The 17,367-nt window shown below is 44.4% G+C and overlaps 1 protein-coding gene across 8 annotated transcripts in view; it reads left to right on the top strand.

The window, feature by feature from the left end:
* Positions 1-17,367, top strand: part of CEP131 (centrosomal protein 131) — a 67,211-nt gene that overhangs the window by 14,904 nt on the left and 34,940 nt on the right. For 5 of the 8 annotated variants that reach the window (XM_053295972.1, XM_053295970.1, XM_053295965.1 and 2 more), the window contains exons 3-16: positions 2,135-2,229; positions 2,590-2,704; positions 3,463-3,575; positions 6,431-6,544; positions 8,475-8,642; positions 9,273-9,390; positions 10,380-10,499; positions 10,664-10,832; positions 11,448-11,548; positions 11,805-11,987; positions 12,857-13,048; positions 13,555-13,692; positions 14,063-14,188; positions 14,516-14,632. In XM_053295972.1, coding sequence (XP_053151947.1) covers positions 2,135-2,229; positions 2,590-2,704; positions 3,463-3,575; positions 6,431-6,544; positions 8,475-8,642; positions 9,273-9,390; positions 10,380-10,499; positions 10,664-10,832; positions 11,448-11,548; positions 11,805-11,987; positions 12,857-13,048; positions 13,555-13,692; positions 14,063-14,188; positions 14,516-14,632 — 1,869 coding nt within the window. The remainder of the gene's footprint in view (positions 1-2,134; positions 2,230-2,589; positions 2,705-3,462; positions 3,576-6,430; positions 6,545-8,474; positions 8,643-9,272; positions 9,391-10,379; positions 10,500-10,663; positions 10,833-11,447; positions 11,549-11,804; positions 11,988-12,856; positions 13,049-13,554; positions 13,693-14,062; positions 14,189-14,515; positions 14,633-17,367) is intronic. The other 3 variants (XM_053295967.1, XM_053295966.1, XM_053295971.1) reach the window with 3 other exon arrangements.

The following is a 17,367-nucleotide window of genomic DNA, read 5'->3' as shown; positions in this document are numbered from 1 at the left end:
CGTTGGCGTTCTAGAATCCTCCAGTGGCACATCCTCCCTTTTCAGCGGGCCATCATGGATCTGAAAACACAGTGGTGGATGTCACCGGCTGTGGAGGAGGGGCTTCCCCTCAAGATATTGAACAAGATAATTGTCACATCCAACGTGAGTCTCCATGGTTGGGGGCCACACTGCCTGGGCCGATTCGCTCAGGGGACCTGGAACCAGGCCGAAATAAAACACAACATAAATTGGTTAGAGCTGAGAGCCTCCCGCCTGTTTGCTCTTCATTACCAGCACTTGATTTGGAATGCCCACTTCTTGATCTGAACTGACAATGTTACCACAAAGGCTCACATCAACAACTGGGGGGCACCAAGTCCAGATCACTCATGAAGGAATCGGATCTTCTATTCGACTAGGTGAAGAAGCATCTATATTACATCTCAGCGGAACAGCTCGGCCAATTTGGAAGCTGATTGGCTGAGCAGGTAGACCATCAACCCAGCAGAATGGTCTCTTCATCTTGCAGTGTTTGCCCAGATCGCATCTGTCCTCATTTGCGGCTATGCCCATGTACCCTGAGACTTCTATCTGCCCTGGTGTCGGTTTTGAACGTGGCCTCACCGGGTTCCCCCGGACTGCATCCCCATATAACTTGTTTTCTGAGGGGGGCAGTTAACATAGCCCCTCTTTCTATTCACAGATTCCCCTCATGGGATCTGTACAAGGTCCTAAATGCATTGAATCAGTCCCCATTTGAGCCGCTCCGTTCCTCTTCCTTGCCGTTATTGTCCTTCAGAGTTTTTTCTGGTGGCTATCACCTTGGCCAAATGGGTATCCAAGCTAGCAGCTTTCTCTGCCCAAAAAGATCCCTGTATCATTCAAAGTGATTTGGTGGTCCTAAAACTGGACCCTACCTTTATTCCAAAAATCAATTCAATGTTTCACAGATCCCAGGAGGTGGTTTTACCATCTTTCTGTCTCTCTCCAGTTCATCCTAAAGAGAAACTTTGGCACACTTTGGATGTTCGCAGGGCTATTAAAATCTACATTAAATGGACAAAACAGGTTTGACACACTGATACCCTCTTTATTTCTTTCCAATCTTCAACTCTCAGTTCTTGGGCTTCCAAGATTACTTTAGCTCGATGGATTAGGGTGACTATTGCCTTTGCCTATGAGTCCTTACACCTTCCTGTTCCTGCAGGTATTCCTACTGCTCACTCTACAAGGAGTGCAGCTGCTTTGGCAGCCTTCTCGACCTACGCACCTTTGAGAGAAATTTGCAAAGCAGCTACTTGGACTTCTGCTATGTCCTTTATCAAACCTTATAAAATTCCTTCCTTCTACGTAGCTGAGGTGGCCATAGGTCATACCGTTCTGCAACAGGTGGTTTAGCTCATCCGATTCCCTCCCAAATAGATCTCTGCTTGGATAGGTTCCAGAATTGAGGACAACCTCCCTATACCGTGGAAAAAGAAACATTGGTACTTACCATGAAGGGTTCTTTTTTAAGGTATAGAGAGGTTGTCCGGCCCATCCGCGGATATAGGAGTTTGTTCTGTTTGGGAGGTAGGATCGACTCCCAGGGCTGGAATATATTCTCTGTATTCTATGGTTTATAGTTATCTGTTGCTAGTTTGCTTCTCTCTCTCCTTTCCAAATTTCTTATATTCTTCACAACAGTCCCGGAACTAGGGCTTGACTGACAGCTAACTACCATATGAACCAGCCTGCTAGAATGTGCTTGGTCCTGACTTGGAGCATGAGGTGGCTGATAACTCAAAGCTGAGGTAGGACCACCTCCCGATACTGTGGAAAAAGAACCCTTCATGGTAAATACCAATGTTTCATTCTCATTTTCTCTTGTACTAATTGATTATGTCATAAAATGTATGGTTTTGTTTTTAAATAGGACATAACAACCAGTAGCTAAAGAGCATCATCCAAGCATAACCTGTCTTTGAGAGATTTTTCTCTCCTGTGCTTTCCAGGTGTTAGGTTCACTTCTTTGTGTTAGGATAGAGGCAGATGGGGTGATTTTGATATCTATATGAGACAAGGCTTTTTCTTGCAAGGGTGTTCAAATAGCAGCCTTGTTTTCATAGCCTCCCTATGAAACATTCATTATTGTTGGTTTACTTTTCCCCAGGAAGATGCAGGGCTTGGCACCTCCAGAGCTATGAACAATTTGCGAAGATCAGTTAGCACAACTCAGGTTAACCAGCAGGTGAATGGTGTCCTCAGGTGAGCTGAAAGAAGTACTTAACTGAAAAACAAAATAATGTCTGAGTGCCTAGGACCTCACAGCCCAATTTGTTCATGCTTTGTCTTTCAGAGTTGTTTGGGGAAGCTAGGTATGTGTCTTTCTCTGAGTACTTCCTCCAAATTGACCCAAGAAATGCAAGAGTAGTCAAATCAAATCTTTATTGTTATGGTCATTCGACCAGCAAAGGCAAGAGTAGTATATAGGAGTGAATGTGACTGTCTTGCACAACAGGTTGAATGAATGCCTTCTGGAAATGGTACAAGGAGTACTTTGTGTACAGTTCTCCACGTGTACAGTTCTCCATGATTCCTGGTTAATATTGTCATTCTGGTTTTCAGTGCTGAGCAGCACAGAGACTTTCTGACATTCTTTGATAGCAGCTCTGGTGGAAGAAAAAAACTAGCAAGTCTGAGCAAAGTCTCCCCAGAAAAGAAGACCACGTGGAATATCCTGGTAAGGCAAGATCATATCAGGAAGGATCCTTGTCAGTTGGGCTTCAGCTCAGTGGAGTCTGTCCTAGGATTTGATCCTTCAGCTGCTATGGGAGAGAATTCCTCCAAAAACACATTTGTGTCTTTCTAATCAACATTGTACTAGGCTTAAGTGTGCAGCTTCTACTCAGTTGTCAGAAAGAATCCAAAACTTTCCCCCAGCTAACACTTATTGTAGGGAAATTGCATTTTTCCAGCATTCAAATTGCAATGTTTTGTCCTGGGTGAGGTGGGGGAACAGCCCCCCCCCCCCCCGCAGCTGTCATACCTGTTGAAATAGAAAATGCTGTGAAGAATGTGATTGTGTGTCATGGGCAACTACTGAGTAGTGCTGGGCACTCTTCTCCAGCAGAGGAATATTCCCAATATAATCTTAGGAAGACCAGCTCCTGCAGGAAGTCCACAGCTATCCCCGACTCATGACAAGAGGATGTGATATTTTTCCTTTGATACTGAATGCTGGAGTAAGATCAATGGTGGTGTTTTCATCTGGAAAGTTTCCACCATGGCCGATCTAGCTATGTACCACTAAACCAGAAGTGGGCCATTTCTTTTCTCCATTACCTGGGCAATCATGGAGGGACTGAGATGGCTTCTCTCTGCAGAACATAAAATAAGGGAACTCAAAGTGCCTGCAGAGGCCTATGGTGTCTGAAGAGGATATGCTACATAAAATAACAGTTGCTTTCTCCCATGCTTATTTCCGGTTACAATGTGCAGGATGAGCAGCCCAGAACCTTTCCAGCCTCATCTAGCACCCGAGAAACCTCTTCAGGCATGAGGAAGAAAGAAATCTATGTACCACTTGCGGCCAACTTCACTGCCAATAACAGGTAAAGAAAGGCATATTGGCAACCAGGTTTAACTTTTGATGTTTTGGAGAACAAGCTAAAGTTTGACTGGTGGTGCTTTGCAAAGAGGCTGCTATAGGATTTGTACCAGTCCTAGCTGAGGCTAGGGTCGTATCTTTGTTTTCGGTTAATGGCATTAATGAGACGGGAAGTGGGGGCATCTTCAGTCTTGTGAGCTGCAGTTTGATATCGGAAGTAGAGAGCTGAGCCAAAACAGTCCTGATTTCATTTTTTCTACCCTAATTGTTGGAAAGCTACCTTATTTCTTTGAAATAAATAAATTTCAAGTCAATAATCTATTATTTGTAATGTAAACCACTCTGGGAACTTTTGCTGGAAAGCAGTATATATTCAACTTAAAGCACCTCCATTTTTCAGGTTTCTTTCTAGTGGCCTCTTAAAAAGGCATCTATTTTTCACTGAAGTCCTGGATGTTGTAAAAGCCCCAGAGGATTACTTTAAGGCTTCATTGAGCTATCCAGTGCCTGAGCTAAGCAAAAGACATAGCAGTGAAAACAGAAGCTCCCCCAAACCTTACTTTACTGAAGCTTAGGCAGTCCTATTACAGAGGCTCTGTAATAGGCCCCAGACTAAATCCATTTTACCTTAGGAAGGGCATGCCCCATTCCAGCCAGGGTGATATAGGCTTGGCTTCATGTAAAGGAGTCTTCCCATGCTGGAAGCGTGTGGTACTACGTGGAGACAGCCATGCTGCGAGAATCAGCCTTCATGCAGCACCAGCACAACTGTGCATTTTATTTGAATTCAGAGTGGCCACAGTACAGGCCTAATGGAGATATAGATAATTTAGAACTCAGTATGCCACCAGCAGGCAGCCAGTAGCTCCAGATGAATCAAGCAAATCAGCCAAGCCACAGTCAGGGCCAGGTCCAAGGTTTGCAGGGACTCTGGCAAAAAAACAATCAACCCTACATGGATCCACCACTTCATTCATTCATCCATCCATTACACATTCCTCTGCCCTCTCCGGTTCTCAAAGAGGGAGCAGTTCATAGCCTGTTTCCAGGCAGGAGTTGTCTCCCAGGAGCTGGCCCTTCTCCTGCTACAATGCACCAATCTTACTCTTGTAGTGCAGTTCCAGCTCAGCCTCTCTCCTCACTGCAGTCAGCATTGGAAAGAACAGTGCTGAGGGAAACGGAGTACAGTGGTCCCTCGACTTACGAAGATAATCCGATCCGAACGCACGTTCGTAGGTCGGAATTTTCGTAAGTCAAAAAGCGCATCCACGGAGGTCCGGAACACTCGTAAGTCGAGGAAACTGCATCTAAAAATTCGTAGGTCGAGGAAGCCACATCTAAACTGGCAACGACTTCCGGTATTTTTTGTCATTCGTATGTCGAAATCTTCGGATGTCGAGTGCTTCGTAAGTCGAGGGACCACTGTATTTATTTTTAACATTTATATCCCACTCTTCTGCCAAGGAGCCCATGGTCTCCTTGGCAGAGACCATGTTTATCCTCACAACAACCCTGGGAGGTAAGTTATGCTGAGAGATACATGACTGGCCCAGAGTCACACAGTGAGCTTCATGACCAAATGGAAATTTGAACTCAAGTCTCCTTAGTTCAACGCTCTAACCACTATGCCATGCACCGAAAGAAGCAAGTGTGAGCAGCGTGTCTCATTGTGCCACAAGCATGATCCTAGCTCAGAAAGTTAGAAGTGTGTCAGGGAGGGCAAGGAGGAAATTTCTAGGAAAGTTTGTAAATGACATTCACTAAAAGTTACTGATCACTCCCGATGAAGATATTGCTATCTCTGATTTCTGTTTTTATCCTAAACTTTCAACAGTTGAAGAGTGCACTCTTTTTAAATATATCTAGTGCCATGGCTGAGCTGCTAAAGATTTATACATTTTATTTATCCTCTGATATTCTCTCCATCAGTGGCCGCAAACACAATGTGTTCTTTTCCAGTATGCAGCAGGCTTTTATGAACTTGAAAAAAATCATTCTGTAGGCTAGACACCGGACACAATCCTCAAGCCTTTAGCATTCCAGGCTAGGGTTACCAAGTCTTTGCCTAGAGATTGGAATTTGTCCCTTTTAACAACAACAAAAATCCCAAGTCAGTGAGAGAGGATCCCAGCCACCCTACCTCCTGCTCGTTACATTCATTCTCTTCTGCCTGCAAGCAGGATCCTGTTCTACAGTACCAGGAGAGAAAAGTGAGTGGAAGGATTGGGGGAGCTGCAGGACAGAAAGCACATTGCTGCAATCCTCTCTTGATGTCTTGAAGCTTTCAGAAGGAATAGTTGCAGTCTCCAGGCAAAGACCTGGCCAGCCTATTTCAAACTCTTTGTCAACATGATTTTTGTTCTCTTTGGAACCCCTTCAAAATAGTGCTTTTCCTAGAAGTTTGTACTTTAAGTTCATGCCTGGTGATCAGCACAAATACAAAAATAGTTATATACTGCTTTTCAACAAAATGTTCCCAAAGCGGTTTATGTAAATATAAATAATAAAATGGCTCCCTGCCCCCAAAGGGCTTACAATCTGAAAAAGAAACATAAGAGACACCAGCAACAGCCTTTGGATGGGTGCTGTGCTGGGGATGAATAGAGCCAGTTGCTCTTCTGCTCAATAAAGAGAATCAACACGTTTAAAAGGTGCCTCTTTGCTCACTTAGCAGGGGATATTCCTGTTCCAGTAGCATCTAGAACAGGAATATCCATTAGGCAGTATGTGCTAGAAATGCTAATTTGCTGGATGTGGGATGGATTAGTTGATAAGATTTGGAGGGGGCTTGTCAGTTCAGATGGTATATTGGAGTAAAACAGTTACAAAAGTTAACATATTTTCATTCCCTCCTGTGAGGAGTAACAAAGGTGCCATGGGCAACTGTGTTACCACCATGGTGCATAACAACTACTCCACTGCAGACAAGGTGCCTGCACCTAAGAGCTCCAACCAGGTCACGACTTCCCTCAAGTAAGTCCTTGGGCATGCTGGCTACAGCCATCCTTTCAGTGGGCACCATAGGTATGGAGAAGCTGGAAGGCCTAACCATAGCAACTTGCCTTACATTTCAAGTATGAGCAAGTTGCTAGGGCGGAGGTGTGTGTGTGTTGGGGAGGAAGGTAGTGGCTGAAGAAGGGATGCAAAAGTAGGCACATGCAAAGTTGTAAGACTGAATGCATGCCTGTTCCTGAACTCAATTCCACCTCCTACATTAAAAATGCTATGCAAACTTCTAAGAGTCTTCATATTTATATTGATCCAGAGTTTTATCTGCCCCTCACAGCCAGGCTAGATGTGAGTAACTGGGAGCGCCTTCTATTGTATATTTAATGTTCTTGAAACCATGGGGTGTGTTTTGTGTGTGCCTGTGTCTTTTTTTTTTTTTTTTGGGTGGTTGTTGCTTTCAGCCCCCTTCCAGTGCAGGTGCAAATGTAGCTGACAGTACAGGAGTCCTTGTTTCTTAATCATTCTTTGTGTTGTGCTACATGGGAAAATTGGTGCCTTATTCTACTACTCATCAGCCTAACAACTTATTATAATATTGAGGAGGAGTTGTGTAGCGGATTACAAGCCTTTGTCTCAGGGCAAGCCCACTTGAGGGGAAGAAAAATGCTGAATCATCCCCTCTATGCTGTCCAAGCAAAGGCTTCTCCCTTTAAATTTTTCTGTACTTCCGGTAGTTTCAAAAATGGCTGCCACCACCACCACCCACTTATCGACAGAGTTTAAATCCTCTCCTGGGCTTGGGTGGAAATCCCAGAAAAACTCGCTTCCTTTTGCTACTGGAAAAGTATACAAAAACCTTCCACGTGCAAACCTACACATGGGGAGAAAACGAACAGCTGCCGAGTTCCTGAGGCATGTGTATGCATCAGAGCGAGACTACCTTCCAGCACCCTTTCCTTTGAGTCAAAAATCCACACAGAGGCTTTTAAAATACAAAGAACAAAAAAGAACTTTATTCAAAATACTGCAGACAGCTTCCATCTGAGGCTCTCTCAGCTTTTAGTTACAGGTAAACAAAAACAATACTCAGTGGCTACAAGAATACTTCAAAAAGCACCCCAGATGATATTGGGGTGGCACACTTTAAAAATTGTGGTTACCCAGTTGTAAAGAACATGGATGTAAGAAAATACAAAAACACCTTTAAAAGTTTAGTCATGCAGCGCCCTACCTGGATGGGCGCAGGCTTAGCTTAGTTACGTTACAGGTAAACTGTAGAATGGTTTCAGGGATATGCAAAACACATGAAAGGAATATAAGTTTCTGATGCAAAATCTGACTATCAAACTGTTCCCTATGCTGAATCCCCTTTTCCTTGAAAACTCACCCAACACCTGATGAGAGTCAAGCTTCCTGCAATCCTGTGTCTCAAGGATCTGCAGAGGTCCTTCCATGAGAGAATTCTCCAGACTAGCTTTTGACCATGAGGCAGCAAAACTCAATTGCTCCTCACTAAGCCTTCCGCCCGTGCCTCTCTCAACTCCAGCCTAACTGCTTCTAACAAAGTGACCCTTCTCTTCCTCCTCATGGCTCTCTAGGTCCCATCCACCTGGTGTGTTGATTGGCTGATCCCTGGAGTTCACCAGCCTGTCAGTCAGGACAGGGCTCACTTCCGGTTTACTCTTTAGGGGATAAGAGGGGTTGATCACTATAACTTGGCACTTGAAAGTGTACTTTTTGTTTAGGTATGAATGATGAAAAAAGTATTACAACAGTGGCCAAAGAGCAGTTTCTTTCCTAGTATGATGGACTAAGGAGAGTACCCCCAATAATCGGGGGCAGGGGGAGGCAGTGCCCTTCATGACTGCCTTGCCACTGGACAGTGTGGCATACCGAAGGACCATGTAGCAATTCAGAGGATACCCTTAACTGGAATCTTGTCTTCCTTCCTTAGCAATATTATAAAAGCCACCTCCAATGAGGACACGGAGAGCAGCAGCTATATTAAGTCCCAGAAGAACTTCTCAAGCAGCAACATCCTGGCTCGGAACAATAATACCACCATCAGCAGCAGCAGCAACCCCCTCCGGAGGCAGGAAGTATCAGAGGAGGAGGCTGAGCGGTAAGTATGAAGGAGTGGACAGATAGAAGGGATACCAGGAGGAGGAGGCGAAGTATACAGAAGTCTGAGAAAAAGTTGTACGGCAGCTGTAAAGGAGCTCAGCTTTTTCTGAGCTGAACTACCATACACAGAAGCCCATGTATCCTTCCAGCTGCTGTGCGGGCTTCCAAGGGTGCCCTCATCACTCCCTGCCCTCCTCCTCTGGAAAACTCCCAACTACTCAGCCGCCATGCCAATGTGGGGTGGGCAGTTAAAGGGCTCCCACCACCACACTAGTCAGATTTTTACCTGACCCTTTTACCGATTTGCACTATTTAACAGATGTGAATTTGGTGTTATCCAGTTGATAAGTCAGATCTCTCTCAGAATTTTGTTAACCCTGGTAAAATGACGTTCATGCTGACCCCAGATGAGGATTTGATTGTTTTATGCCCCCCTGAAATATATCTCCACTTGGCTTTCTAGTGGCCGAGTGGAAGAGGCTCTTTCCAAACACAGGAGCCTACTGGGCAAAGAGCTGCTCTTTGAATGTGGCATTTCACTCTGTTTCTCCCTTTGGGCTGAATCGGCTTTGCTAGGCACAACTGTGAGAAAGCAGTAGCAATTCTGAACCTCTTCCTATCCTTTCAGGTTCATTAACCAAGTCAACCTGGCTGCTGTGACGATTCAGCGTTGGTACAGACGGCACTCACAGAGGCACAAAGAAGGCATGGCACAGCTTGGGCGCTTGTTATCTTCTAAAAGAGAGGTTTGTCTGGCATATGTGCATTGTATGAAACTGCCTTTATGCTCCTATCCCTGGAAATGAATACAAATGAATACCAGTACAAAGCATCCTGATTTGCTGACATCCATACGTCTGCTTAGTTTACATGTTCATTCTGCTTCCTCAAGCCAGCTTTCAAAGAACATACAGTTGTTCAGCAAGAACTGGAAGAAGTGGTGTATGGAGGCTGGGTGTAGGTGGACTAAAGGCGCAGGTGTCTAGAAATAGTTACTTGGCTGGGGAGGGAGAAGGAGAGGAGGATTGTGGAAGACTCTGAAACCTCACCCTCTGACTTCAAGAAGGTCTCTTGAGGCCTTCTTGGATGCCTAAGACCCCACTAAACATTGTCCACAAGCTGCCAGAACATTTTTTTCTAAGAGAGATTTCAGCCAAGAGATTAGAAATCTTGTCACTTTAAAAATGAAAACTGTACAGTATTTCACATTGACGTACCAATTTGGGTATTTGTACAGCAGCCATTTTCACTATGCAGGATTTGATCTTGGGCCTGCTGTTCTAAAATAATTAAAATTCTGTGCCGTTCCTTGGATGTCCATGCACTTTTTCCCAAAGAGAAGAATTATTTCCTTTTCAACAGCAGTCTGGCAACAGTTCATCACACAAAAGATGGCTAAAATGCCACCTTCCTCCTTTTCTGTCCCTTGTAGCATCAGAACCCTGGGTCACTTAATTGTTCTGTATCTGTAATGATCGTGTTGTGTGATCTGATGTTCTTTAACTTTTTTATATTAAGTATTTATCTGCATACAGGAGGTGAAGCTGCTGTACTTACATCTGCTTTTGTGCATGTTGGTCTTTCCAGACCAAGATGGCAGATGGTTGAAAGCACTTTGATGTCTAATAAAAACATGCCCGTGGTTTAGATTTTCCTTGGGGCAAAGGGAAGGCCTTTAGCAGGGAAACTGCCAGCTAGCCTGGGTTGATTATCTTTTATGTTGCTTATCTTTAAGGAAAGGAGGCAGCAGCTTACAGAGGGGGACAGCATCATGGATTTGCAGCGAAAACGAGATGAAGACAGGAGGAAGATTCGGGAGGAGAAGGCACGCCTGGCCAGAAGAGCAGCCCTCCAGGTAGGGGTTTGATACCAGCACTACCAGCTTTGGCCGTTAGAGAAGATGGTTTCATTGGTTGGCTTTGCTTGGCTAGGAATCAAATTACGTACATTTACCAGTGCCAAATGTTGGAAGAGTAAATGGACGAAGACAGAGCATTAATGTCTAATCATTTGTTCCAGGAGTTGCAACAGAAACGGGCCCAGAAAGCCTTGGAAACTCAGCGCTTGGTTGAGGAGGAACTGGCAGTGATAAAAGACAGCAAGAAAGCAGGGAGAAGAAAGTCTGGGAAGGCTGGCTCTGTGAAGAACACCAGTCCAGCTAACAGCATCATCAAGGCCAACAATGCCGGTGAGATGTACTGACAGATCGTAAAACTGTCGGTCCAGATGTCAACCTGAATATTCCTCAATCCTTGTACATTCATGCTGGATTCTGCAGACACATAACAATCAGATCTGATTACCAGATACAATTGAAAAACAGTGCCTGAGCATTCAGATTAGAGGATGCCAAAAGTAGTGAATACTGTGCCAGAGATGCTGGTAGGTCAAGGAATAGGTTCAGAGGAATCCAGATTGCACAAGCAGTACAGATACAGCAGTAGCAGATACAGGCAACTGATGCATTTCATAATCTCATAGTATGCCACATCTTTTGGGTGTTGCAGGGACTTTACTTCAAAAAACTCCAAAACACCTGGTGGTATAATAGCTTAAATCAGTGCTACTAGCTTTGTGAAAGTTGTGAGTTAGAGTTCCACTTGTTCCCATAATACACTGCTGGCTCTAGCCCATCCAGCTGCAACTGCTTGATATGAAGAAGTCAAGGAGTGTTGCTCACTCACATTTCTCCTTTGTCATGCAGCTGTGGAAACTGGTGAGCACCCACAAGCTGCATTAACTCCATCCCTGAAATTGTTGTAGAGGCTGTGTGCCCAGTCTAGCAATTTGTCGTTACTTACAGATGCCAATTTTCACTTGTCAGCTGCAGATATAGAAGAAACTCGTGCTGTGATATCTGTCTCTGCCTTAGGACAAAACAAACAACCTGAAGATCAGTCACAGGTGCCACTTTCTACCTTCTCATGCTCCTGAAATCTTTTTAGACCCTCTCACTTCTCAGATTGTGCAATTCCCATGAGTTTGGGGACAGTGGTGGTGGGTGGGTTGCATTGAAATGCTCTTCTTGGGAAATACATAATCTTACAAACTTTACTGGGAGATGAATCAACCCTCACTATTGGACTGAAACACTAACAATACTATCTATTTAGCATCTTTAATGCAATCTCGCTGTTCATGGGTCTTCTCTGTTACGCAGGATGTCAGCTCTAGAAAGATGGCCAGTGAAGATTTGGAGACCAGGATCACTGTAGCCAGCAGGGCACAATCCAAGGTGACACTTAATGAACTGCTGGACACCCTAAAGCTGTTGGAAGAGGAGCCAGAGTTATTACCACAGCCAAAGGCCTGCAAAGAAGATAAATATGCATGGATAGATGGGGTAATTGGAATAGAAGGGTAAAGCAGATACAGTTCACTGCCTTTATCTGTTGGTCCTTTTTCATATTTGAGCTGAAGTTGTTTCACTGAATCAACAACCACACCTAGGGGTTTGGGTTTTTTGTTTGTTGCATGGGCAGGAAACTCTAGTGAGTTAGACATGCATCCCATTGCCTTTGCTCACTGTCTCAAGTCATTCTCTGGTTACAATGGGCTTGCTGTGAACTGTGAGCTGAAATCCCTTTCATCACCCAGTACCATCAATACCTATGATGGTACTGATTGTGTATTTAGTCAGCCTAAGCAGAAACAAAGTTGAGGAGGGAATGTCCCTTTCTTAGGCCTGTGTGTTGGAATCTCCAGTTCTGACAAAAATGTACCATTCTCCCAGCATCATGCAGAGGCAGGCACTCCTGGTATGGCCAACTTTGCAGATTACCTGCTATTTCCAGTGTGTTGAGGGGACTCTTCACCAGAACTGGAGGCCGCGGGGACACTGGGAAGGTGTGTGGGGACATCTGTGAATTGTAGTTCCCGTTCCCATGGGGAAAGCTCTGGGAGGAACTACAGTTCCCAGATGTCCCCTTGGCACCTTAATATTGTTCTGTGGTGGTGGTACTTTTGTGAGAACTGGAAATTCCAGCACACAGCCCTATCCTTTGTTAGCAGAAGGAAAGAAGCTTCTGGATAACTGCCCTCATCATCTGATTCACATAATGATCTAAGGAGTGGGTTTCTTGGGAGAAAGTGATTATATAAACAAGCTCATTATCCACAGCAGTTCTGTCTGTCTACAGCCCTTATGTAGTATTTTTGTATATGTCCACCAAGACTCACAATTGTACATAATTGTTCTTCTTCCCAACCCAGGAAGCTGACTCCAATTCCCTGACTGCTGACAATTTGGAGAAGTTTGGGAAACTGAACTGCTCTCCTGGAATCCCTGAGGAAGGCACCCTGCTCTCGGAAGCCAAACTTCAGAGCATCATTAGCTTCCTGGATGAGATGGAGAAATCTGAGCAGGAGCGACCCAGATCTGCTGCCTCTGCTTCACAGCGAGAAGTAAGCCCCAGGACATCAGGTTGACTTTCAGTAGAAGTGGGAATGGTCAGTTTGCATGGAATTCAGTAGAGCTGCACTTGATGGGGGAGAGAAGAGAATTGGGCTTGCAAGCATCTAAGTTCATGTTGGGATAAGGGTTGCATTTCTGTACTATATATAAATATATAGAACTATATATTTCTGTACTATATTTTTGGCATAAATAGCTGGTCTAATCTTGACAACGCATGACCCTTGGGAAGTCTTAATTGAATATGCATCAGGAAGTAAGTGGTGTGGTCTGCAGCCAGAACAATGTGGGTTGAATTCCTTGGAAGGATGTTCCATAGGACAGGCAAAAGCCATGGATGCTGATTTTTTTTAAAATTAGCTCACTGAAAGAACTGACACCAAAGTTCACTTGGCTTCAGAAGCCTAGATTTCTATCTCAAGAGCAGATTGCTGAGAGAGGGAAAGGTGGTCCCTCATTCTAACCCTGTTCCTTTGCTGGTTGCCCCATCTACCAGGGGCTGTTGTCGGAAGAAGAGCTAGCCCACTTGGAGCAGGCCTCGGCAGTTGCTACGGAGGTCACCAGCTCTATAATGAGGCTGAAGCTGGAGGTAGAAGAGAAGAAAAGAGCCATCACATTACTGCACACAGCGCTGGTGGGTGACCAGAGCCTAATTCCTGGGCAGGTCTGCATGTGCTAGAGAAGAGGGAAACAGTGTCACAAGGTGCGGCAGAACTCGGGGTTTAGCTCATTGTGTGGGGAGGTGCATGGATTTAAACCCTGAGCAGCCAAAGAGCCAGTGTTCTTTGTCCGCTCAAGCTTCTGCAATCTGGCTTACAAGAGCAGGTTGAATCATGGGCATCAGCACGGGCAGATCCTCCATCCCAGGAGTCTTCATGCCTGCCTGTGTGTGTGTTTCGTTTTATCTCCTCTCTGCTCTTTTGGGTCGTAGCGTGACTGTCTTGACATAGCCCAGCTTTTGATTCTCTTTAATATGCCCTGGTTATTACCTCCTGCCCTGGCAGGCTCAGCAGCGGGAACTGACTGTGAGGCATGTCAAAGAGACAGAGAAGGAACTGAACCGCCAGCTAGCACTGCAGAAGGAGCAGTACGAGGCAGCTATTCAGCGGCACCTGGCCTTCATCGACCAGGTAACGCTCCCTCTCCAATTCCTCTAGCAGATGGGACCCGGGCAGGTGGAGAGGCGATCCTGTATGTTCCCTTATGTTTACAATGCCCTTTCTAAGCTTCCTTGCACTGCAGGTATACCCACGTTTTAAAAACCTCTCTCAAAGCCCCCTAGCGTGCTAATTCAAGATGCAGGGCCTGGCAAATAGTGAGTGGGAGCTCTGCTCAAACTCACCACTTGGATGACATCCTAAGAGTGGTGATTTTCTGATACAGGTTAGCATGTCATTGTATTTGATAGAATTGCTAGAGTGTGCTCTGACTTGTTCTCCCTTGCACCATCCCTACAGCTGATTGATGATAAAAAAGTTTTGACTGAGAAATGTGAAGCTGTGGTAACCGAACTGAAGCAAGTTGATCAGAAATACACCAAGAAAATTGCCCAGATGCAGGAGCAGCATCAGCTGGTGAGGAAATGGCATTAATACCAGAGGGGAACAAATAAAGGACCTGAACACCACCACCACCCCAACCTGTATGACTCCTTGGCAAGAGCTATAGAATTATTAAATTATTCTAGAGTGCCTGAATGGTTCACATTTTGATCCCAGATAGAAGCAATTGTTTTCTGTCTGGAAAACGCCATCCTGATCTGCCAGGAGGATTGTGGGAGCTACAGAATGAGATTAGGTTGGGGCTGGGAGTGGGGTGAGAAACTGCATAGATTGTCCGAAGTATATACAGTTGTGTGTTGAGACAGTGGTCTCCCCTCTCCTTTTGCATGTTATGCTATGTGCAAGGCCTCCTTCGGCACCCTAACAAACCTAACTGGAAGAATCTCACTTATGCCCACAAACTCCTCTAGGATGCTGCCCCCTTAGATGCTACTTGGTTGCTCTGCTGGTGCATGATGGGGTGGTCCTGCTTGTGACTGACTGCTACAGATTATGTGGAATGATGCATTGGGAGCCACCGTGCCTTTTTTTCTGGCAAAGAGAGAGTGGCTTCCAACACCCTGTGGTGTGTAAGGAGATCCTCTTTAAGCTGAAATGTGATACATTCCTATCTGCAGTGAGCCTTAACTGTGACTGGGGGTTTGTAAAGAGAAAAAGCTTAGCTCTCTTTGAACATCTGCTCAGCCAGACATACTAGGCTTGGAGCAGTTTATTTCTCCAATTCATGCAATGTCCAGAGAATAGCTGTAATGGTCAGTGATCCCTTCTGGGTCTTTGGATTCATACTGAAATGACTTGACTGAGAGGACAACACTGCCTGGGACAAATGGCAGTTTCATCCTCTCCTCCTTCCCCGCTCCCTCTTGTTGGACAGCTGCTATTGGATGAAATTGGGTCAGAATTAACTATAGAGCACAGTGCCTAAGGCCTTATTGCAAGTTAAACTGTCCATTTTTTAAAATGGGTAAAGAGAATTAACATCTGTGTGAGTTATAAAGAGCATTGTACTGACAGCACACTGTGAAAGTAAAGATTCATGACTAAGCAGGAGACTCCTTGTCGTTCCTATACTTGGGACTTGCTGATTGATGTTAGGCAGATCTGCAGAATAATTTTTCTATCCCCTTAGAATGTGCTGGACTAGGGAGTAGCCATTCAGTTCCCATGTGGCAGCTGAGCAACCTTCAAAACAGGACTGGCTTTGTCTTGATTTTAATTCCAAGTATCTAGGGAAAGGCAGATCAAGGGTTTGTTTGTTTGTTTGTTTGTTTGTTTGTTATTAGTAAATTTATTTAATCAGACAATATATAAACATGAATAGTAAAACTGATACATAATGACATCCATTAACCATCCTTCCAGATATGTAGATAATTAGATGGAGGAGAATGACTAAAATTATCTTCATTTCTGAACAGAATAAAATCTGACCATATTATGAAAAAATCATTAGAATTAGCTTGACCCGCTGGAAGACTATTTTTATGTATTTAAAATATTTATACTCTGCCCCCGCACAATACTGCTTAGGGCGGCTAACAACAGTAAAAGTAATATAAAGTTTAAAACAAATAAAACACAGCATAGAATAAAATCAAATAAAACAAACTCAAAAACAAATGTCCATCTTTTATAATGAAAAGATTGTAAAAACCTCTCTAAACAGATGGGCTTGAGATCTTTTTTAAAAACCCTAAAGGAGGGAGCGTGGTGAAGTTGTTCTGGGAGAACATTCCATTTCTGAGGGGCCACAACCATTCTTGTCCCCACCAAGCAAATATCAGCCAGTGGCAGGGCTGCAAGCAGGGCTCGAGATGATGAATGAAGAGCCCTAGCAAACTTGTATGGGTGAATGCTGTCCGATAGACATCTTAGCCCCAAGCCGTGTAGTTCAAGACCAGCACTTTGAATCAAGCCCAAAAGCAAACTGGCAACCAATGAAGCTACCACAAAGTAGGTGTGAACCTCGAGGAGTGACTAGCACCCACAAATATCCTTTCAGCAGCATTCTGGATTGGCTGATGCCTTTTTATTGCTAACTGGCTTGCAGTAATACTTCCTGAGCAGAGTTCTGCAAGAATTAGTAAAAGCATTGGAGGCAAGAGGGTGGATTCCATGTGTCCATGTTTCTATGCAATAGCATTGCAAAATATTTTTATTTCATCTACAATATTTATATCTTGCCCTTCCAACATACAGCTTCTTGAGGCAGCTTACAATAAAAGTAAAAGCATCATATCATATATACACAATAGAATACAATAAAACATAATGAGACAACATAAAACAATTTAAAAAAACAGCAGCTATTAATATAGCTGCTATATAAACAAAGTAAAACAGCAGTCAGAACTAAAAACTAATTGACAGCACAAGCCCAATTAGAGCCAGTTTTTAAAAGCTTTTTTTAAAATGAGTACCAGCACTTTGAATCTTGCCTGGAAGCAAACTGGCAACATATGGAGCTGTTGTAGGATGGGTGTAATAGTTGTGTAGTGACTATCGCCTGCAAGCATCCTTGCAGCAGCATTCTGAACCAGCTGGAACTTCCAAACAGTCTTCAGAGGCAGCCCCATATAGTCTGTGTTGCAGTAGTCCATTCTGATGCGTGGGTAACAGAGGTTTCTCCAAGTAGGGTCACAGCTGGTGTATCAGCCAAAGCTGATAAAATGTTCTCCTGGACACCGCTGCCACCTGGGCCTCCAAGGACATTGCTGAGTTCAGGAGGTCACCCCAAGCTGTGAACC

This window comes from Hemicordylus capensis, chromosome 2, assembly GCF_027244095.1.
Source record: "Hemicordylus capensis ecotype Gifberg chromosome 2, rHemCap1.1.pri, whole genome shotgun sequence".
Lineage (NCBI taxonomy): Eukaryota > Metazoa > Chordata > Lepidosauria > Squamata > Cordylidae > Hemicordylus > Hemicordylus capensis.
This window is presented reverse-complemented; position numbering and strand designations above follow the sequence as displayed.